Source organism: Mus pahari, chromosome 4 (genome assembly GCF_900095145.1).
Source record: "Mus pahari chromosome 4, PAHARI_EIJ_v1.1, whole genome shotgun sequence".
Taxonomy (NCBI): Eukaryota; Metazoa; Chordata; class Mammalia; order Rodentia; family Muridae; genus Mus; species Mus pahari.
The window spans coordinates 133471969-133496219 of NC_034593.1; the positions used below are offsets into that span (position 1 = coordinate 133471969).

A 24251-nucleotide genomic window follows, 5' to 3' on the forward strand; every position below is an offset into this window, starting at 1 on the left:
GAGGGAGAGAGGGGGGGGAGGGAGGGAGAGGGAGGGAGAAAGGGGCATAGTTTGTGGTTTAAAAAAAGGTAAAGGGCTGCAGAACTCCCACTTGGATCTCTGCATCTATAGTAACACATACCCCGCCCACTAGGACACAATAGTCCCGAACCAGATGCAGTGAGGAAAGAAAGGTGTATCTCCTTAGGGGGAACACTTAGCTCTGCAATAATTAAGGACCTCAGAGGAATGAAGTATTATTACATTAAAGTAATATAACACTAATAACACTGCAAAGTAAGAACTGTTACTGAGCAGAAAATGGAAACAAGAAATGAACCCAGCCCTGTCTCATTTTATGTGACTTGACATGGGGTTTGGTTTGAATGTGTGTGTGAGTGTGTAAGTGTGCATGCTGTGTGAAAGTGTCTTAGTTAAACTATTTAAGACTTGGAGAGTCAAATACATAGTTACAGCTTAGTTCAGACTCCCTTGATGATGGGTTGCCCTGAGCGAGCCAGGGCTGAAGAACAGGTCCTTCTGGGATCATGGTTTCCATACTCTCCTGCACAGTCATTTTTACTCTCTACCACCCCCAAATGGCAATCCTTAGAATTGAGCAAATTCTTAGGAAAATAAAAATCCATGAGCATTTGAATACCGCAATATCTAAATACAGTCCATTAAAGAGGTGTGTGTGTGTGTGTGTGTGTGTGCACGCGTGTGCGCGCACACATGTGCACATATGTGCAGTTGCATGTGTGTATATGTGTAGGCTAGAGGTCCAGTTTCTTCTTCATTTATTTTTCCACCTTATTTTTGACGCATTGAACCTGAAGGTCGCTCATTGGCCTGAACTAACTGGCCAGTGAGCCCCAGAGATCCTCCTGCCTCCTGCCCCAAACACTGTGGTTACAGATGTGACAACCAGCCCAGCTTTTTACGTGACTTATGAGGATCTCAAGTCAAGTCCTCAGGCTTTCATGGCATGAGACTTTTACGGCCTGAGACATCTCCCTTGCCACAACAGCTTCATTTTTAAAAATGAAGTCCACTATACTTTCCATAAAGCAAGCATAAAGTTTAACTTCATTCAGATTAAATGATGGCAGTCTGTGACAGAGAAATCCTACTTTCTAAGAGTTTACTACATTAGGGGACCATACAGTAATTTGCAGCTAACACTTTTCTAGAGACATGTGGTATTTGAAAAAGTTAGGCGTCCGGTGCAACTTCCATCAATTACCTGAGGGTGAATGGGGTCAGAGAAACTCCAGAAGAGGATCAGTGACGGCTGTAGCAGTAGTTTACCAGAATTCTGGACTCTCTCTTCATAGGAGAGGCGCACAGCCACAGACACGACTATGAGCCCTGGGTGAACACGGGTGCAAAGCGGTAAGCTGCTGCTGTCTGCAGAGAGACCTCCTGCTGGCGCTTGTCATGGCAACAGATCTAATGTGTAAGGTGCATGTCACTCAGCCCTGAAAATGTCGCTGGTTCCCGCTGAGATGTGTTACTGAGTTAGCATACACAGTGTACTTGGAAGGTTTGATAATAAAAGATCAAGATTTTATTTTATTTTTAATTATGTGTATATGTGTTGGTCCGTGTGGCTATGTGCACAAGTGCAGAATGAGTGTAGGTACCATGGGGGTGGTAGGAGATGTCATAGCCACCAGAGACGGAGTTGCAGGTAGTTGTGAGCCTCCTGATGTGGATGCTGGATATGAACTCTGGTCTAAGTACATACTCTCAATCACTGAGCCATCTCTCCAGCCTGCAAGAAGTGTTTTTAATAAGAAAAAGGCCAGTGAGGAGGGTCTGAAGGGAGAAAGAGTAGGGACCTCCCTTTTCCTGGCTGTGCCTGGACACATTGCTTTCCCCTTAGCTGTTGAGCTCTTTATGGGTGTCTCCCCAGAGCGTTAGGGGCAGAGGATTCAGCACAGGAGTTTGACAAGCCACAGGCAAAAGCAGGTTCCTTGTTTCCTTGTTCACTGCTCATGACCTGAACTGGAGGTCCCCCAAGTACAGGTGGGGAGAGCTTGTGAGCGGGGCCTGGCACTCAGCAAGTCGTACATGTTCAGCTAAAACCAACCCCATCTTAAGTTTTAGATATTAAAGCAGGAAAGGGAGCCCCCTCACCATAGATGGTCGGGTGCCAAGAGACACAGGTAATCATTTTCTCCATGGTGTTGTGAAGGTCTGTGAAGGACTGGTACTCCTTCAGATGGGTGTCAGTCTTGTCCCCAAAGGTGCTCTCTTCCTCTGCGAGGTTCTTCCAGTCATCGACGAATGTGTTCATGATCTCATTCTGCTGCAGGGCTACTTCAACACTGTTTTATTTTTTAAAAAGAAGCATCCCGCATGCTGGATGTTAGTATCCAAAGACGCTGCAACCATCATCATAGGGTTGATGTGTGTATGTGAGGACCATTACTACTCAGAACCCCAAAGCTGGCGCTGGGTGAATTCCTCAGAAATTTCTCTCACAATCTTCTTTGGGAAATGACACCCCACACTTGGTTTATTTTAGATAAAATTGTGAGAGAAAAGAAACTCACTTCTTTAAAAGTGCTTGCTTCTAGTCTGAAATCCCATTTACAGAGACTTAAAAACACAATGTTAAACATTTTTAAAGTTGGAAAAAAACTAATGTTACCATAGGTTTCTTATTTACTCTGACCAATACTGTTATCGTTGCTATATAAAGTTTCCTCTTTCTTCTGGGTCTGTGTGCTCTTTCCTTTATAACAGGGAAGGAACTACAGAAATCCCCTCTAGTTAGAGCACCCGCTGATCTCAAAGCCTCGATCAGACCATGCTTGCCTGAGTCTCTCTCTCTCTCTCTCTCTCTCTCTCTCTCTCTCTCTCTCTCTCTCTCAGAACAGTTCAAGAAGCAGTCTGTGCTGTGATTGGTCAACTCTAATTCATAGCGTCCAGCTGCTTCATGATCCTTGTTATACATTCTAGGCAGAACTAAGTCACGTGATGTGACATGTCCCTTCATCCCTGAAAGGTTATAGAGAGTCAGTCCCTCCTGTGTGTAAAGGTACCTCAGCCTATGTGTAGAAGGTGTGTGGGATGCATAAATGACTTCTGTGTTTAGACTTTTGTCCTACCTACAGTCTGTCCTATTCTGCCCTCAAATATCCAGATAAGCAATGTCCAGCTTTTAATTGCCAATTTGAAGTTAGAAAAACATCGTGGCACACTGGGTTGTCGTCACGGTGTTTGGTACAGCCCTACCATGAGAGGCCTGTGATGGCTTAGCAGAGGAATCTCTGAGACTCAGCTGCTCAAGCCCCACTGACAACTGTGCTCACATGTCTAAGCCTCACATACGAATCTGCTCCTAAGAGCCCAATATTAAAAATAAGCAGTGCATACTGCGTTCAAAGTTCTTCCCGTGTACTTGTGTGCACGCTGTGTTCAAAGTTCTTCCCATGTGCTTTCTTACCTTGTGGACACATTGTTGAAAAAGTCGACCAAAGATTTTGATTCTCCAATGATGTTTTTTTCCTCTTCTGAGAATTCTCTTGGATAATACTGAGTGGTAGCATTTTTAGGAAATGCCCTAATATGTAAAAGAAAGTTGAATACCGAAATTTGAACCAGAGCAAGCCAAGTATAGGTTACACCGGGTTAGAAGTCTATTTGCATGGCAGTGGTGTTGAAATATTTATATAAAAAAATTTTACCTTAGTATTTTTCTTTATCATAAAATCAATATTGATTATGAAAGTCTACATGTACATTTCCCCAACATAATAATAATATAAAAAGCCCTGGGAGCTAACAGGCAGTGTGGAAAATCACAAGAACTAAGAACAGAACATGGTCAAAATGGTCATATCCTAATGAACCCCAGAACTGTGGTCAGCGCGCTTGAGTTAAAAACGGCCTTAAAGGGTCATAGATTGTAAAATTGGACTTAGAAATTATTTTAAAATATAGAAAAGTTGTAAAAAGGATATAACTATATAGAAATGTCTATACGTTCTTTACCCAGATCCCCTGATATTTGTCAAGCTTACTTAACTGCTTTTCTCTTTAAGTCGATATTTATAGTTGTATATTTACCCCATTCTCCCTCTTTTCTCTCTCCTTTATTCCATCCAATCAGTTTCTCTGCCTGCCTGCCTGCCTGCCTGCCTGTCTGCCTGCCTGCCTGCCTGCCTGTCTCTGGTGTATGTGGATGATATAAGTATGCGTCCAGGTACAGGCTTGTGTGTGTAGGTGCACATGAGTGCAGAGAGGATGCTGAGTGTCCCGCTCTATCTACCCTTATGTATCACACTCACCTGAGATAGTGTCTTCCCCTCCATTTGGAGCTCATTGTTCTTCAGCTGGGCTGGCTGGCCAGCAAGCCTCAGCCACACTCCTACCACTGCCCTCTGGAGTATTAGGGTTTCGGGCGTGGGTGCTGCTGGGGCAGGGCTTTTTATGTGGGCATTGGGGGTTTGGAATCTAGGTCCTCATACTGCCACAGCAAGTCCTCACCGGCCGAGCCACCTACTCTCTGGCCCTATGTCTGTGAACTTAAAAAAGCACAATTGATTCCACGTCCCCAAGGGACGTTTGGCAAATGCTACTCAAGTCTGGCGGTAGCGTCCAGAGACTGTCACACTCCCTGTGAAGCACAATAAAACCCTCCCATTGCAGAGACTTACCTGGCTACTAGTGCACATCAACTGGGAGACCCTGCTCTGAGAACAGGAAGCTAGGGTTTGCTCCATTATGGCAGCGGCGCCACCCATGTCAATGGAGACATGCTTGTGTCCAGTTGGCTTGCCTCCTCTGTGAGCATGTCACACTATCCTGAGCTTCTCCCTCAGTCTGACACACTGGGTGAGCTTTGGATCCTAAGTCACTGAGCCAGGAAATGGTGGGTGGCCTAATCATTATTGGTGTGGACTCTGAGGACAGGTTATCGGTCCTCACTTGCCACGTGACCCCTGGCTAATTAACTACTCTGAGCCTATTTTCTTGTCTGTGAATAGAAATCTTTAAAGTGTCTCCGAGTCACTGTCAGGGTGTGTTGTGTGAGTGTGTACAGAGCCTTGAAGAGAGCGCCCAGCATTCTTAGAGTACTCAATAGAGTCTGAGGTATTTAATCCATGTTTACTGAAAAGTATCAGTAAATTGCTGCTGTGAATTGCAAGTGGATTAAACAGCATCAGGCAGCAAGGTACAGAGTTTGGAATATGCTTAGTAGAACAACACGTTTTTCTTATTGCCTACCTATGTTGGCACCCGTGGTGGCATGTGGGATAGTGGTGAGAAGGGATGTTGATTCTGAAACCGGAGAGACTTGGGTTTGGATCTCAAGGCAGAAATAAAAAAGACGTCTGTGGTTTTATGAAAGCAGCAAGGCAAGTAGGAGTCAGACATGTGGCACAGTGTTGGTTATGTCCAGGAGAACTTGGACAATCAATTGCCTTGGATCACATCAGGTGATCGCTAGGGCAGCCGTGCTATGGTTTCGGTAGTTTTGATGACGGCATTTTTGTATGTTCATATCTTTCTCACCCACCTTTTCCGTTTACCATCACCTCCCAAATGGTGGGCACATTTTGCCTGGTTTAAAAATTATAGCTGCTTCTTACTCAGTCATTCCCATGTACAGCTCCCTCTGCCCTGCCTCCAGCACACACACCACTGTGGATTTTTTTTTTTTAACACCATACTGCCATGTCTCCTTTGCTTCAGAATTTGCCTTCATTTCCTGCTGGCCCTCTGCTTTTCTGTTTACTACACTGCGAAGGAAACAAGACTTCAGATGCTATTCTAAGGGCTCTGGATGGAAGCTTCTTGCTTTTCTCATAGGTGATGGTGCAGATCTTGCCAGTGAAGGCAGACAAATCTGACGGGAGGCATAAAACAGGCCACCATACCACTGGTGTGGTGGTGCATGCCTGTGGTCCCTGCATTTGGGAAGCTGAGGCAGGAACATTGCCAACTGGGGGTCAACTTGAAATACATGGCAAGTTCCAGGCCAGCCTGGGCTAAATAATGAGACTCCCATCATAAACAAACAAAGTCTTGGAGTAGGAGGAGGAGAGTTTCTAGAAGACAACAGTAAGATTCCAGGTGGGAGTCAGCCAGCACTATGACTATTAACACCCTTTTCATTTTCCTACTTCATGGGTTTTAGCATGGAATAGTATCTTGTTCTCCAAGATTTCAAAAAGAGCATTGCTGGGTATAACCCGGTCTTCCCGAATCGAATTGCCTGCCTGCCTGCCTGTGTCTACTATACATCATCTCGTACCATTTTGTCTGCGTGCTTGTGTCCTTGACTTCAGCAATGACCTGCAAGCCGACATCTTTCTCAACTTGTGTGAGGGTGTAATTTTTCTCTGGGTAAGAAGTACACTCAATGTAGGCATCTTTTACGCTAGAGGCATTCTGGTCACTGAAAGTCACGGGTGCCCCGAATTCACTTCGTTTTCTAGAAATCATGTAGGTCACCTGCAACACACATAAGCAGCAAAGGAAGCCTAATGAAGTCCGTGGAGAAAAGTGGACGGACATGCAACACAGTGTCGGTGTGCACACAGCTTAGGTATGCACGGGCCGTCTCAGAGCCCCTTGGACCATTGCTGTCCCTCTCCAGCTCCATGTGGCCTTTGTTCCCATAGCCTGCAGCCACTATTCCTTGGTGAAGCTATGCTCACCATGACAGAGGCAAAAAGAACAAGAGGTGACAGGGGGTTACATCTGGACCAGGAGGAAACGGGTAGGAAGTATGCGGAAGCCCATCTTCTATTTGGGAGAATCCTAGTGTGATCTGCGTTTCTGAGCTCCTCTGGGGACTCAGGACAAAACCTTCCTTCTAGAGACTCTGGCCAACGTGCTCCCTCAGAGGGCTTCTCTCCCTGTCCAGCACCTTCCCAAGCCATTTGCACAAGACCCTCCCCTCAGGAGTTGCTCGGGGAGGGAACCCCACTGTGTTCATTTCCTACTGTTGCCAGCTACCTCCACCTGGGGTGGCTTAAAACAAGGGGTTCCAGTCTTACAGCTGTGGAGGCCAACAGGCGAGGTTGTCTGGAGGATTGCTGCTGAGGGGCCATGGAGAACTTGACCTTGTTTCTTCCCCATACCCAGTGCCGGCTAGCAACCTTCGCTGTTCCTTGACCTTCCTTGACCATAGACATACTCTCCCTCGGGTCCCTACAGTCTTTGAGCAATCATGTGCACTGGGGATTGAACCCAGGGCTTTGAGGGCTAACAATCCCGTTCTCCGTCTCTTTCTCATGGCATCCTTGTCTATGTCTCCATGTAATCAATTTCTCATGGAAGCCAATAAAAGCACATTAGGGGCTTATTCTGTTTGTGACCTCACTATAGCTAACTATATTTGCAAAGACGCTCCCCATACCAGTAGTGTCACACTCTGGGGTACTAGGGGTCAAGAGATTTTAAGATATTCTTTCTTGGGGAACAGATTCACTCTAGATACCTACCAAAGAAAGAGACCATTCTTCTACTAGAAATGAACAACCATACCCCCTCCCACCCACAAATAATAATAATAATAATAAAGCAAAATCTGCACTTCCCAGTAACACACACAGCAAAGTTCAGGGTCTCTCTGGAAAGAACAATATCCAGTTAGAGGGAGGTAAAGACTGGAAAGCACCATGAAGACGCTAACCCGCTTTCCCGACTCTTGGACAGATTCTTCCTCAATTTCTTTCTCGCTGCCCAGAGATATCCACGGCTTGGAGACAGGAGGCTTGTAGACGTACACTTCTTGGACGTACTCCTTGAGCTCCTCTTGTTCCTCTGGCACTTCTGGTGTCTAGAGCAGAACAAAAGGCACGCTAGAGCGGATGGCGTCTCATGCGGTCCGTGTGCGCCTCTCACAATGAGCTTGGCTTTTATGTGGGTGCATGGGGCGCTTCTCACACTCTTGACATCTTATGCTTTCAGAAGTGAACTAAGCCAAAAGGGGGAGGGACTGGAGAAGAAGAAGAAAGAATGGAAAAGACAGACATCAGGATACAGGGAGATGACAAGGTTTGTACTGTGTGCGTGTGTGTGTGTGTGTGTGTGCGTGCGCATGTTACTGGGTATACTCTATTTGGGAGAACCCAGAGGTATAATTTGTACTCCCAAGTTCCTTTACAGATTCAGGACAGAACTGACCATTCAGAAGCTGTGCTGAGAGGGGAGCAGGGTCATGTCTAGGGGTCTAGGGAGACCACAGATGCACTGCTTCCTCCAGCAGCCAGCTCGCAAGGCCTTCGGATTTATGTACCTTTAAAAAGTTCTCCTTGCCGTCCTCTGTTCCAATGAGGTAAAAGTTAAGTCCATACTTGAAGTCTTTATCGTAAACGAGGAGAAGTTCCTCCCCTGGGTACTCCTGTAGGGGACATCAGCAGAGGGTGAGAGTTAGTGTTTATTCAGTTCCAGCAGGTGCCAACATCAGATAGACACAGTCCAAAATGCAAACATACCGATAGTCTTTCTTCTAGATCCAACTCCCAAATTAAAAAACACAAGGGATCCATGGAAATTTTACCATATGATTAAAAAAATAGATTTATTCATTTTCCTTTTACAGGTGTAAGTGTTTTGTTTGAACATATTTGTGTGTACCATGTGTGTGTCTCGCCTCCGTGGCAGTCAGAAGAGAAAGCTGGATCCCCTGGAATTGGAGTTAGCTGGTTGTGAGTCACCATGAGGACGATGGAAACTGAACCTCCTTTGGAAGAACAGTCAGTGTTCTGAACAGCCAAGTCATTTCTCCAGCCCATGACCATCTGATTTTATTTTTAACAGAAAGAGGAAAACATAAGGTTTGAGGAAGATGGTTCTATCGGTGTAAGTGGGTTGGCCTGATGCTGTTTGTATTCTAACGCTAATTTGAGCCCCCCAAACTGGTTGTCCCAGAGACGAGAGAATCCATATATATATATATATATATATGCTAGCTGCCCCTTGGGCCCAGTTAATTGTGATTGGTAAATAAAGATGCCAACAGCCAATAGCTGGGCAGAAGAGACATAGGTGGGGCTGAGGTTTTGTGGGCTTAGGTCAGAGGGAGGACCATGAGGAAAGGAAGGAGCAAGGAAGCCACCGTGAGATAAAGGAAGACACGCAAGAGAGGAGAGAGGAGAAAGGAGAAGCGGCCATTGGATCAGCATTAAGAGAGCGGCCATGTGGGCTGCCCAACTGGAGTTAAGAGCATCCCCGATGGAACATAGTTAATAGTAAGTAATAACTCAGGGTTATTGATAAGAATGTGGCTTCTAACATCATGGAGGGTAGACAGCTGCCCAGCTATTGTGCTACTTAATACATATTAAAAAATATAAAGACTGTGAGTGTGATTTTATCTGGGAACTCAATAAGCCAAGGACCCTTGGACTGAGATTATAATCATTTTCTACTACAAGTTGGTGCAGTGTCTACTGTGCAAGTGTGAGGACCTGAGTTCAGATTCCTAGATCTGTGATTTCAGTGCTGCAGTTGGGGGAGACAGGAGGGTTCTCAGCCGGTCTGGCCTCATTGATGGATTCCAGGTACAGTGAGCAACCTTGTGTACAAAAATAAAGTGGAGTGCTGTTGAGGAAGATGCCTGAGGTTGACACCCGCACTCACACACACGTGCGCACACGCACTTACACACACACACACCTCCGCAACACATGCACACACACGCACCTGTACCCACAGAGGTATACTTATCCACTCCAACACACACACACACACACACACACACACACACACACACCTCCACAAGTACACTTATCCACTCCAACACACACATACATGCACCTACACCAACAGAGGTACACTTACCCACTGCAAGAGACACACACACACACACCTCTGCAACACAAACGCACACAAGTACCTGCACCCACAGAGGTACACTTACCCACTCCNACACACACACACACACACACACACACACACACACACACACACAAAGATAAGAAAGGGTGAGTATTGTTTGGTGATATAATCTACATGGTAGGAGGCAAACAGGACCACACAGTGAACTAAGCAATTTAAAGTAGTATACGAAAAATATTTTGAGACAGGGTCTTTGTAGCTCAGTATGGCCTTGAAATTTTTAAATATCCACTTTGGCCTCAGACTTGTGATTTTCCTCCCATGTAGATAGCTATTCTAACAGGGTAAGAATGACCCTTTCATGTGTGGTCCTCAAACTGGACTCCCAGGGCCTGAAGGTAAAGGGTGACAGTGTTGAATGCAAAATCTTCCTAACTCGTGTTGTGTCCTGGGAAGTCACCGAGTTAGGCCTGAGAACAAAGAGCATGCTTGTATTTACCCGGACAATCTTTTTGACTGGGTGGAAGTCAGATACTGCGGCTCGGTTTTGCAAGTCTGCCAAGATATCTTCCTTTTTGATGAGCTTATACGTTTGTTCGTCTGTCATATCTTCATCTACTCGACAGTTGAATATTTCCTGGGTCTTGGTAGTTAATACCAGTGGATAAATTTCTGGATGGCCTGTGAACACAATGTAGAATTTGGACATTAAATACAAATTAAAACTACAGCAGCAGGAAATGCTTGATTGGAAATGCTTGATTGTTTAAATAATTTTCTTGGTTAAAAATTTGAGACTCAGAAGAAAGACACCCAAGTGCCTACACCGGCCCCAAGGTGGGCGCCACCATGATGAACGAGTATGTGATGGAACAATGGGAAAGTCGGAGCATGCAGTAGAGAGATGAGGGAGAATGCAAAGCTGAGTGGTCTGCGTATCGTGGAGAGAGGTGGGACTGGACACACATTGGAGGTGAGGAGTCTGTGTGAGGCCCTGGTGATGTCTGGGTCTGGGCTACCACCAGGGGCCATGTCTGAGTCCCTGTTCCTATCACAGCCAGGGCCTTTTTGATGTCTGAGCCCCCGAGTTGAGTACCACCCAAGGCCAGGAGGAAGTGCCATGTCTGAGTTGCTGCAGGAGGCGGTGTTGGTATGTGGTTGCTGTACTGAGCTGGCCCTTCCCAGTGTGTGTGGCACTCCAAAGAGCTGGCCCTGCCTCTCACCAGCCATGGGGTGGTGTAGATGTGGGAGAGTGTGCCCTGCAGCAGACAGACGAGCTGGCCCTGAGGATGTGAGAGTGGGAGACCCGGCCCCACTCCCTGCCAGATGCAGCACTTGGGAGAGTTGGTCCTACACTTCTCCTGGGCAACATGGGAGAGCTGGTCCTGGTGGCGTGGTCCCAGGAGAGCTGGCAGGTTGACCAACTCAGCTTCCACTCAGACCCCAATCCAGGGCTTTGAGTTGGCCCACCACGACATTTAACCCATCTGTGTACTGCAGGGGCATGTGAAGGGCTCGGCCCTGCAGATCCAAAGCTGCAGGATCTCCATGTCTCAGGGCAACAACAGGATGTCAGAGAAGAATCCTGGTGAGGAACCGGGATTGATGGTATAACGGAAGCCAGAGGTCTTGAACCAGACCAAGGACTCATTGCAATGAGTATTCGCAAGTAAGGCTATTTGGGCAAATGAGCATATTGTGTGACACACGGTCACTCCCACAGCCAGACTTACTGTTTTTATTTCTTGTTTATTTTCATGTTTGTTTTCTTTTGTGGGGAGGTTGCAAGGGCAGAGGGTGGGTATGAAGGCACAAGGGGACGAGTGGGATCAGGGTGCATGGTGTGAAAACTCACAAAATAAATTCTAGAAAAAGTTTTATTTATTTATTTATTTATTTATTTATTTATTTATTTATTTATTTATTTATTTATTATATGTAAGTACACTGTAGCTGTCCTCAGACACTCCAGAAGAGGGCGTCAGATCTTGTTACGGATGGTTGTGAGCCACCATGTGGTTGCTGGGATTTGAAGAGCAGTCGGGTACTCTTACCCACTGAGCCATCTCACCAGCCCAGAAAAAGTTTTAGAAAAGGTTCATTGAGCAAGATCCTGAGCAAGGCAAAGCCTCAGGACTCAGCATTTCAGGAAGGACCGCACTCTACATCACTGCCACACGCACAAAGTGAGGCAGGTAGCTCCGTCCCTTGGAGGATGGTACGGTGACTGATCTTTACTGGTGACTTGACTGGGTTTGGAATCACCCAGCGTCCACGCCTCTGGGCATGTCTGTCTGTCTGTCAGAGTGTCTTCAGTCTTTCTCACTGAAGAGCAAAGAAAGATCCATCCAGAATGTGGGTGGCACCATCTGTTCCATAGAATGGTCCTGGACTGATTACCACGGAAAAAAGGAAAAACACAAACAAAACAAAACACCCTGGCTGCATCTCTCTTTGCTTGTTGACCACAGGTGCCATGTGACCTGCCACCCATCTTCCTGCCGTATGCCTCCTTCATCCTGATGTACTGTACTCTTCAAACCATGAATATAACTAAGTTTCCATTCCTAAAATAAGGAAGTAGGTAGGGAAAAAGAGAGAGAAAGAAAGGGAGAGAGAGAGAGAGAGAGAGAGAGAGAGAGAGAGAGAGAGAGAGAGCTGGATAGATGGATAACAAGTAGAAAAAACTACCTTGGTCTTCATTTCCCTCTCATCTCCCTCTCTCCCCTCTCTCCCTCTCTTCCTCTCTCCCTCTCTCCCTCTATTCTGTCTCCCCCATCTCTCTCCCGTCTCTGTCTCCCATCTCTGTCTATCATCGTCTCCCACTCCTATAGCCTCCTCCCTCTCCCCCACCATCTCCCCTCCCCTCCCTCTGCCCCACCATCTCCCCTTCCCTTCCCTCTCCCCCCTCTCCCTCTCCCTTCTTTCTGTCTGACCAATGAAAGACCATTCTCTGTGGTGATTTTTGGCCTTGTTGAAGACAACTTAGAATTTTGGGGCATGGGGGCTGCTGTGCCGCCCATGTGCTGGAGGGCCCTGCCAGGGTTGCACACTCCCCAGAAGCAAGACTTCAATGAAGGATGCATAACCCCAAGGCACTGGGAGGGCAGCTTCCTCTGTTTTGGGGGCCTTTAGGGATGCTGCTCTAGGCCGAGTAAGGGTGTGGGAGCTTCCATCTCCAGCCCTACCAGGGGCTCTCAAGATGGGCTGAGGTGGTTTCATTCCTTGAGATTTTTTTCCTGCCCAGCACCCTGTGAGAACTTTCTAGAAGGATTTGAGTTAAGGAAATGGCACCACCACATCTAAGAAGCATTAGAAGTCATGTCTCCTTCTGTAGGAAGAAACAGCCCAAGCATCCTTCCAGCCGCAGCACAGGGGCTTCTCAGTAGATGCTCCCAGGAGGCCTTTCTCCCTCTGCTCCCGTGGCTCTCTGCTGGTTTCTCAGTGCTCCCACGACTGTGGCGGTACTGCCGTGGTACACCTCACTTCAGAGTGACAGCCCTTCCTGCATTGCCTGCTGTGTCTCTGCTTTCTTCTCTCGGAACTTTTTATCTGGAAGACTTTGTGAAGATGCCCTGTGATGGCTCTTGATGCCAGTGCCCAGGGAGGGCGCCATGCCTACACTACAGGATCATTCTCAAAAACTTCAAGCAAGAAACCTGGGAGGGAGTCAGTGGCCACTCAGCACAGATGCTGGCAAGTCTGCGTTTCTGTCTCCGCCTTGTCCTCCTCCAGCCTGGCACTTCCCCAGGCGGCTCACTTTTCATTCCTTGGTCCTCTCTAGATAAATTCCATCACAGCGGGGCTCCCTGACACCAGAATAAAGGCCTTCCTTGCTAGTCAGAGAAAATTGGGATTCTAAATTTATTGTTCTTATGTTTCAAGTAAGTACATTTGTTATAAACATTTGAACCACAGGCTGCAAAGATGGCTCAGTCAATCACGCTCTCCTTGCAAACCTGAGGACCTGAGTTCTATCTACAGTACCCATGCAAAAGGTGGGTATGGTGGGACACCCTTGTAATGCCAGCAGCTGTGGGTGTGAGGGAAGTAACTGCTTGACGTTCCTGCCCTTCCCCGTCGCTGAAGGACTAGTCTGGAAGTGTCAGCCAAATGAACCCACCTCCCTGTGTTACTTTTGTGCCTGATTATTTTATCACAGCAACAAAAATACAATCTGGAATAGACAGGCTCTCAAACTGCGAAATTCCAGGCTGACCTGGAACTCACTCTGTAAACCAGGTTGGCCTGGAATTTGAGGTGATCCCCTGACTTAAGGTTGTGTTTCGTGTTTCCTGATCCCACCAGACACACGTTTCTGATTCTACTGGCTTGGTATTTTTTCATATCGATGGTCCATTTTCACTAATTGGACATTTTAAAATGCAATTTAAAAATAGGACTTAACATTCCCTTATGTAGAAGTTAGTAAACATTATAGGCTCATTGTAGCTGGGGTAGGCAAGGGATGTTCACTGTGGACAAGAGGTGGCTGACAGAGTAAGCATCCTCTCTAGTCCGGGCCTTCATGGTCCAGGATAACAGACTAAATGGGGCGAGGCCTAAGGATGCTGCCAACCCATAGGGTCTGTGGTAAAACTGAGTAAGAAGGGCTGCTCTTTAGGTTTTAAGCCATGAGCTGTGAAGATCAGCAATGAGAGTCACTTGAGCCTAGAGCTTAGTGACATGTCTGCTTCCAAGAGACTGAGGAAGTCCAGGGACAGAGGAGGAGGCTGGGGCTTCACTCAGGTGTCAGCTACAGGGCTGTTGGCCATGAGCTCAATAAAAATGAACTGGTAGAAGATGACTACTGCCTTTGAGCTACAGCTTGAAAGATGCTATTCTGATGGAAGCCATAATTTGCAGGCACCCAACAGAAGATCTTTCAATACTCTCATGATAGGGTAGAAATTATTACTGGGTATGTGTGTGATGTTTGTGTGTGGGTGCACAGCAGTGTGTGATGTATGTGTGTGGGTATGAATGCACAGCAGTGTGTGATGTATGTGTGTGGGTGTGAATGCACAGCAGTGTGTGATGTATGTGTGTGGGTGTGAATGCACAGGAGTGTATGATGTATGTGTGTGGGTGAATGCACAGCAGTGTATGATGTATGTGTGTGACTGTAAATGCACAGCAGTGTGTGATATATGTGTGTAGGTGTGGGTGCACAGCAGTGTGTGATGTATGTGTGTGGCTGTGGGTGCATAGCAGCATGTGATGTATGTGTGTAGGTGCACAGCAATATGTGATGCATGTGTGTGGGTGTAAATGCACAGCAGTGTATGATGCATGTATGTAGGTATGCATACACAGCAAGTTTTGGAGGTCAGAGAACAACTGTGGAGTTGGTTCTCTCCATCCATGTTATTTTACAATTTTTAATATTTTAAAGATTATTTATTTTTATTGTATGTATACAGGTGTTTTGACTGCATGTACACCACACTGTACCACGGGCATGTGGTGCCCTCAGAGGCCAGAAGAGGGCATCAGATCCCTCTGCAACTGGCATTACAGATGGTTGTGAGCCACCATGGGGATGCTGGGAATCAAACCCAGGTCTTTTAGATGAGCAGTTGGTGCTCTTAAACCCTGAGCCATCTCTCCAGCCTTCCCTTCACTTTTTGGGGGCTCTGGGGATCAAACTCAGGTTTCCCTTGTCTGGAAAGTGCTGTATCTATAAGCCATATTGCCAACCATTAGTACTCTCAGTAGATTTATTTATTTATTTTTGTGTTGTCTAAATCTATTTCTCAGTTTAAGTTCTGCTTTCAGTTTTTATTTTTATTCTTTACTTTAAAAATTCCAGGCCAAGTGTGGGGATGTGATCTAAACACTCAGGAGAGGTGAAGGCAGGCAGAGCCATGGTTTGGGGGTTTATAGTGAGACTTTAGGTAACAAACTTCGTTGTTTCCACTTACCCATGCTCTCCATGTTCATGGGCTCCTCTTCTTCAGGAACTAAAACACAGAGAAACATCAGCTTCACCTTTTGGATCACGCTGTTTCACTTGGTTATAAAAACGTAAAACATCAGAACATCGAATACAAATAGAGACATGGACTGAAGGACTCAGGTACCATGTGACCAGCTACAGACAAAGCAGGGAACGGGCTCTCTCACAGAGTCACCTTTGGTGACATAGGTGCCGTGGCATTTCACTAATATATGTAGTGAAGCACGTGAGGAAAGGTTAGCCTCTGAACTTTTAATACTACAATGGCTGGCTTAATAGAAGCAAAAGTGTTTCATTTTACTTAATAGATAGGTCAAGTCACAGTATACATTGTATAATACACAACAACAGCAAAACCAACAGCAACAGCAACAACAACAACAGCAACAACAACAACAACCACCACTACCACCAATCCTACCAAATAACTGTTGCTTCATCTTCTTTTTGCCCTTTTTCTGGCCCTTGGGGCTCTTCGGTGGTTTTTGTGCCATGGCTCTGATGTAGGCTGCACAAAGAGAAATCATTAGTAAATCCTTGGTTTTGCTATCAGGTATGAAGCATTCCTATTTAGTGAGCATAATGTTTCCTAGGTTTGGATCTGGACTAGATCAACAATTCATTTTCTTTTCTTTTTTTTTTCTTTTTTCTTTTTCTTTCTTTCTTTATTTTATTTATTTATTTATTTATTTATTTATTTATTTAGTTTTTTTTGGGACAGGGTTTCTCTGTGTAGCCCTGGCTGTCCTGGAACTCACTCTGTAGACCAGGCTGGCCTNGAACTCAGAAATCCGCNTGCCTCTGCCTCCCAAGTGCTGGGATTAAAGGCCTGCGCCACCACCGTCTGGCTGACAATCCATTTTCAACAGGAATTTGTGTACCGTGACTAAAGGTTTTAACGGAACACCAGTGAGATTGATATGATCCTGTTTCTACAAAGCTGTTGGCTGGGGTGCACCACCAGCGCCTCTGTTTCACGGGGATCCAGATCTCTGCAGGTGCTCAGTGCTACCTTGTCTCCTCACAGGTGTGCACAGGTGTGCCTAAAGTCCTTGGGATGAGTCCAGCCCACAGCACACTCATCTGAATGTAATCTTAACATGTGGGTCAACAACATGCACGTCCGGACATAATTTTTAAATGAATATGATTTAAGTCATACAGGTCTTAGTGTTTGATCGTGTAACCATTAAGATCTTATTTGTGAAACCCCAGGGTGCTTTGACAGTATGTTAACACTGGACAAGGACCTCTGCCTGACATTTGAATCCCTGTCACGATGCCCACCATAGATTCATCCTGTTAAATGGCCAAAAGTGTGATTTCAGAGTCGGGTACAATGACCAGACCTACAATGAGATCACTTGGGAGGCTGAAGCAGGAGGATTGCCAGGCACCTGAGGCCAGCCTGGGCTGCAGTATGAGATGTGTGGTTTTATGAATCTGTGCCCCAGGATTTGAAAACAGTCTCTGCTTTTAGCTGAATGGTCCTGGGCAAACCACAGATCTTCTTAGTTTCTGTTCACTTCTTTGTTTCTGGGGATAATAAAGTCTCCCTCACAAGGTGGCTGGCTATAACGTTCAATAAAAATATTAATAATAAAAAAACCGCATCATCATTAAGTCCCCACAGATGGTGTTTGTCTTATTTTAGTAAATTAACATCAACACAGACGGAAACATCACCAGGTCTTGTTGTTATTGTTTATTCCCTACATTGCAAAATCTTGACCAAAGCATGGGGTGTGTTGCCCCCCTCTCTATTTTGTTTTATTACATTTTTACATCTTTCTTGCATGCACTGAGAACATTATCATCATCACTGTACACGTGTGTACATGCATGAAGTGGGGGAGGGGTGCTGTTTGTGTGGCTGTGCTACCTCAGAGGTCAACATTCAGAGTCACTTCTCTCCTTCCACCATCGTGTGGGCTCTGTGGATGTCTGGCTTGCTGAGCAGGCACTTCTCATGCTGAGCCGGAGAAGTCCAACATGTGTGTTTTAAATAACAGTAATTATAAATCCCACATGTGTTTATGCTGTGGAGAGCCTTTGGGGGGCCGCTAGGCAGGAATCTGACATCAGGGCGTATGACAAAGAAGTAAGTTCAGGCAAAAATCTAACTTTAGGCTAGAACAAGAAAGTAAGTTCAGGCAGGAATCTCAATCCTAGGGTGGAACAAAAGAAGTAGACTTCAGGCTAGAATTGGATTTTGGGCTGGGACAGGGAAGTGGGCTCAAGTATTTTGGTCATTCTGACAAGCCTTGGAAACAACTGTCACGGAAGTAATCTTGGGACTTTGCTAACTGCCTTGCTAGTTCCTCATTGCACTGCTCACCCTTAATACTTGCATGTAATTAAGATGGTATAAAAGCGGATTGGGAAAAAATAAACCTGCCTCAGCCTCAGAACTGGCTGGGGTCATGCTACAATGTTGTCTAATTGTCTTTTTTCTTTTTAATCCTCACTCCTGCCCTGGAGAACTTGTTGACTGGCTGAGCGGGCTTGGTCATTATGCCAGGCAGTTTGAAGAATTTCATGTGCATTTTAAGTTCAGTGAATATTTTTTTTATTATTTTTTTATTTTTTTGGTCTGAGGCAGTTATTTCCCTATTTGCCTACCGACACTGGCTTTAAATTTAAGATATTTCTGCCTCAGCTTTTCTGTGAACTTAACCTTGGTCACACGTTGTTATTAAGGTCATTTCTTTTTTCACCCTCACTGTATAAGGTCAGGTCACTGATGTGAGGGCTTGGGGAGCAGTGGACATACTTTTAACCTCCACACCACAGCATCCATCAGATTGCTGTCTCATTATACATATATCACAGCTAGGGTTTCTATTGCTGTGATGAAACTCTGTGAGTGACCAAAGGCAAGCTGGGGAGGAAAGGGTTTATTTGGCTTACACTTCCACATCATTGTCCTTCATTGAAGGAAGTCAGGGCAGGAACCTGGAGGCAGGAGCTGATGCAGAGGCTGTGTGTGTGTGTGTGTGTGTGTGTGTGTGTGTGTGTGTGCGCACGTGCGCACATGTCTGTGTGCGCGCATGTGTGTGTGTGTATGTGCGCGCGTGTCTGTGTGCACGCATGCGTGTGTGTGTGTGTGTGTGTGTGTGTGTGTGCGCGCGCACATGTGTGTGTGTGTGTGTGTGTGTGTTGCTGCTTACTGTGCTGCTTACTAGATTGCTCATCTTGTTTTCTTACAGAACCCAGAACCATGAGCCCAGGGATGGCCCCACCCACAGGGTCTGGATCCTCCTATGTCAAACACTAATTAAGAAACTGCCCTTCAGCTGGATCTCACTGGAGAGTTCTCTCAGCTGAGGGCCCCTCCTCTCAGATGACTCTAGCTTGTGCCAAGTTGACATAAAATTATCCAGCACGGAAATAGAACCACGTAAAACAATGGCTTTGGAGGACGGAGATACAAATGATGTTGTGATCAGTATTTTATGCTCCTGACATTTGTTTGGAAATGTCCACTCAGTCTCCCTCCCTTTCCATCCCCACTCCTGCTGCCGCTGCCCTATGTGCACACACAGCTTTGTGACTAGAATTTTGGGTGCCAGACTCAGGCGCTGTCATGGTTTGAATATGCTTGACACAAGGAGTGGCACTATTTGAAGCTGTGGCCTTGTTGGAGTAGGTATGTCACTGTGGGTGAGGGCTTAAGACCCTGGCTTCCTGGAAGTCAGTCTTCCACTAGCAGCCTTCAGATTCAAAGATGTTAAACTCTCAGGTCCTCCTGCACCATGCCTGCCTGGAGGCTGCCGTGCTCCCGCCTTGAAGATAATGGACTGAACCTCTGAACCAGTAAGGCAGCCTGAATTAAATGTTGTTCTCATAAGACTCACTTTGGTCATGGTGTCTGCTTGCAGCAGTCAAACCCTAACTAAGACAGGTGCTCACAGTTGCAAAACAGGCGCTTAGCCAACAGAGTTATCTCCTCAGCCCTGAGCTTTCTACTTAAAAATTTTTAAAGTTACATTTATTTATTTATTTGTATGTGTGTGTATATATGTATGTGTGTGTGTGTGTGTGTGTGTAAGTCAAGGGACAACGTACTGGAGTTGGTTCTTTCCTTCTACCATGTGAGGTCAAACCCAGGCCATTAGGCTTGGTGGCAGGAGCCTTTACCTACTGAGGCACCCCATCAGTCCAAATTTCTACTTTTTTTTTTTTTTTAAGATATATTTATTATATGTAAGTACACTGTAGCTGTCTTCAGACACTCCAGAAGAGGGAGTCAGATCTTGTTACGGATGGTTGTGAGCCACCATGTGGTTGCTGGGATTTGAACTCCAGACCTCCGGAAGAGCAGTCGGGTGCTCTTACCCACTGAGCCATCTCACCAGCCCCAAATTTCTACTTTTTAAGTAGAAATAATGCAATAAATGGCTGTCTCAGCTTTTCAGACAGAGTATTCTTCATTCCATTGTTCAGAATCATAGATTCAGGTGGTCATCTGATTCTCTTTTGGACGATTTCTGGTCAGTTGATCCCTAGCCATTTTTCTATCTCAGTTTCCTTTGGCAAAAAGAACTCAACAGCATTGTAAACATCACCCAGCTTCATACAGCTTCAGTCCACATTAATCCTCTACTGTGTTGATGACTAACCAGGATCTCATTCTCAAATTCAATTGTGCATAATTTATTGAGCTCCCACTGAGCGCCAAGTAATGCGAGAGCAGGAACAAGATAGTACCCGCCCTCGGTTCCCGACATTCTTAGATCTCCCGTTAACTGCTCTCTCATAGCTGTTTTTGTCTCACTGGCTCGGGCTGCAAACTTGTCAAAAGTAGTGAAAAAAGTATTTCTTTATTTTGTAGACTCCACCTTTACTAGCACTTTCTGGGAAGTTTCTAAATGCCCTTGAATACGGTAATGAGATATTTAGTTTTCCCGTGCCTCCTTTCCCGTTCTGAACCGCCCTTACCTGGAATCACTAAAGGGAAAAGAACGCAGCTTCTTGGCAGTTCCCGGGAGAAACGCTCCTTCGAGAGTAGGAGGTGGGAGCCCGACTCTTCCTGCTCAGGAAAATAAATCTCAAATTTCCAGCAACAGCGGGCTGGCGGTTGTTGCTAGGACGCGTCCGTTGCTAAGATTAAAAAAAAAAGTCGCTCCTGTTGAGATTGACAGAACGCCTTCACCAATACCTTATCCGCTCCCCAACAGTTTCTTTCAGAGAAGGCTAGTGATTGGTTGTTGTGTTGTGACGTCACGCAACGTAATCCCAGAGAAGCCCAGTTTCCCACTAGCAAGGAAAGCACTAGGTCTCTGTTCTATTTAGGTCTCTGTTAGTCGCAGTGGTCCCTCTTGACTTAGGTCCATGCTTGGCTTGTGTCCACTGCAGCCTTAGTCAAAGGGAAATTCTTGTGGTGTGCGGGTGGGCAGCTCCTAGGCCAGCCACCTGACCTCCCTGTTGCAGGGAGCAGGATGCACCTAGGGGACCTGTGTAAAATTGAAGAGTGGAGTGGAAGTTGCATTCAGGTTGCCTTGGACGTCCTTGACTACTGCGGCACATTTTTTTTTGTTGTTGTTGTTGTTAAAAAAATTTGTATAGAGTTTGAGTCAAGCCGGAAGTACAAGTCTCCGAGGGAAAGCTGTCTGGTAGTTGCTGTTCATTGTAAGGATCCTTTCATCTGACTATGGGCCCTCTGGGATTGTTAGAGTGAAGCTCATCTCGCCAGCTTTCCGTCTTCTCTTTAAAAATACGAATTAAAACTGCTAATTTGTGATCTGGCAAAATTGAGTAAAGTGATGCAGATGACCACAACAATATTTAAAGAGTTTTGTTTAAGATAGGATCTTACTGCCGTAGAACTCCCTCTATAAGATGGATGGGTGGATGGGCGGATGGATGGATGGATGGGTGGGTGGATGTCACCACAGCTTAACAGAGCCAAGATTAACTTACTGTCTTTAGATATCTTTTCAAATTTCTCTCTCTCCCTCTTTTTTCTTCTTCTCCTTCCCCCCCTCTCTCTGTGTGTATGTGTTAGTGTTTGTGTGTGTGTGTGTGTGTGTGTGTGTGTGTGTGTGTTACGTAGGCAAGTGCCACCATGTAAATATGGAGGTCAGAAGAAAACCTCTGGTATTGGTCCTTGCCTTACACTTGGTTGTTGTTTTATGTGTAGCAACACTGGGATTACAGATGTGCACTACCACACCCAGCTTTACATGGGTCCTGGGGATTGCAACACAGTTCCTAACATTTGCAAGGTGCTAAGGCATCTCACAGTCCCATCTTTCAGATGTCTTTCAGGTTCCTCTCCTAGGCAGTAACATCCCAGTCCTTTTGTTGGCAAAACTAGAAGTCTGAGAGCCACCCGGGATTCCTGTTGCCCTGCCCAGAGCCTACCTATTACTGAGTTTTACCGTTTTCCTCCTTAGATATGTCACTGATAATGCATCTATAAGCTGCCTCTGCCTTTCCCTTATTTCTGATGGCCTCATCTGTCACCTAACTAGTAACAACAGTGTCTGGGCTTCTCTCTAATGCTAAGTTACCATGGAGTATCCTGAGTCAGGGGTTCAAGCCTGAGATCACTCTTTTTGCACATGTTAGGGTTGTGTGTAAAAACTTGTGCAAAACCTTGAACACAACCTGATAGACGGGCAGGTGCCAGGTGCCAGGTGCCTCTCTTCCTCGGTTTCCCACATCCGCCGCTCATACAGCGAGATGGGAGGTGAAGACAGAGGCCTTGAAGTCCTCTGGTCTACACACGAGCACTTGGTCTAAGATCCATTATCTAAAGGGTTATTTGTTCTTGTTGCTGTTGTTGAGAGTTTGACATTCTGCTCCACAATATATTTGTGTTTATGTCAATTTTTAAAATGTGAAAAGTCACTGTTGACTAAGATAGACATAAACTTAATGAAAACGAAACACAGGCAGCCATGACAGGCTCATCCTTTGGCTTTCTGCAGCCCTAACATCCTGACTCAGGAGGCAGCTTATCCCCAGTGGCCCCTGCTGGCTCCCCAAGGATGCCTCTTCCTCTTGAAACCAAGGTATTGCTTCTTTTTCTGCCTCAGCCCGTGCACTTTTCTCCACCTTCACTGGACTTTAAGGGCTTCATCTCTGCAGGCTCAGCTCAAGTCCCTTCTGCAAAGCCGCTTAAGCTCTGCAAAGCCGCGCGTGCGCACAGCATTAGTCTCCCTTGCTTTTCCATTTGTCACTGTGTCTCTGAGGTCACTTTACATGGCATCTTCACTCTTGACTTTAAGGCTGGGGTAATACCTCTTTAGCTTAAATTGGTACCATCCAACACTGTTTCTGATACAGTCAGAAATATATATATATATATATATATATATATATATGCATATATGTTAAATACATAATAGATACATAAATACAAATATATATTATATTACATATAATAAAAAATGTACATATTATATGCATTATATGTAAATATATAATTGCTTAATTGCTTATTCAGATAAAAAAGAGAAATTAACAAAGGGTTTCTTGTATTCCTTAAATGATATATTTTCCTTTGAAAAAATTCCCCACAATCCTGTTAGATTTCAGGATGACCATAATCTTATGACTTGGCTGAGACACGGGGTTTGCTGTCATCTTTCCTTTAGACACACCCAAAGGGATGAGTCATAAGTCACAATACCAAGAAAGTAAAAAAAAAAAAAAAAAGAAAGAAAGAAAGAAACGGGAAGTGTTGAGCGATTTCTTCACGCTGCAGATTCATGATTGACACCTTTGGTGGGAGTGTCCAGAAGCCCGGGTCAGGATGACTAGTGAGCACCTATGCACTCTCAGAGGATATGGATTAAATTTGTCTCAAACTTGAATGTATTCAAACTTAGTTTTAGTTTTGATAATTAAGGAATGAGGTAGTGAGTCACAGAATAACAATGGGAAATAACAGCTAGAGAAATTTCAAATTGAGTTTACAGCAGAAAATCTGGTAAGTCAGAGATAAGATTGATTTTTACTAATTTTGTTTCTTAAAGTGCTTGGGATGGAGGGCTGTGAATAGACATCTCTGTACCATTCTTTGCATCTGTTTGCTTGGGAGCAAGGGCAGGGGAGACGGAGAGGAGAAACCTTGTTTGAGCTCTGAGATCACTTCTAGGTTCCTGGGAAACTGTCTTAGCCTGTGCCAGAGGGAACAGGAGAACATCCCCCCAGTGAATTCTCAGCCTCATTTCTCAGCAATGAGGAAATCAGCCAGAGAGGCCTGACTTGGCGGCAAAGCTGTAGCTATTAATGGGAAGGAGCCAATTCTAATAAGTATGTATAAATGCCCATGTGTGCAAGCAAGTTCCTGTGTGTGCAGGTGCATGTGTGTGTGTGTGTGTGTGTGCATACGCATACATGTGTGCATGACTGTGTGTGTGCATAGAGTCATAGGATAATCTTGGCTCGTGTTCCTCACAAGCCAGTCATAGAGGCTTCTGAGACAGCCTGGCCTGAAACTCACCAAATAGACTACACAGGCTGGGTGTAATACTCTAGGAGTTCACTCATCTCT

At 45.5% G+C, this 24251-nt stretch overlaps 1 protein-coding gene across 1 annotated transcript in view; it reads right to left on the bottom strand.

The window, feature by feature from the left end:
• The window catches only part of Wdr63 (WD repeat domain 63), a 51318-nt gene extending 35079 nt beyond the window's left edge, over window positions 1–16239 (bottom strand). Inside the window, exons 1-9 of the mRNA XM_021196816.1 lie at window positions 16167–16239; window positions 15711–15749; window positions 10286–10467; window positions 8243–8347; window positions 7637–7783; window positions 6251–6450; window positions 3437–3553; window positions 2122–2312; window positions 1226–1350 (exon numbers count right to left, since the gene is read on the bottom strand). Coding sequence (XP_021052475.1) covers window positions 1226–1350; window positions 2122–2312; window positions 3437–3553; window positions 6251–6450; window positions 7637–7783; window positions 8243–8347; window positions 10286–10467; window positions 15711–15749; window positions 16167–16239 — 1179 coding nt within the window. The remainder of the gene's footprint in view (window positions 1–1225; window positions 1351–2121; window positions 2313–3436; window positions 3554–6250; window positions 6451–7636; window positions 7784–8242; window positions 8348–10285; window positions 10468–15710; window positions 15750–16166) is intronic.
• Between the last annotated feature and the right edge of the window lie 8012 nt (window positions 16240–24251).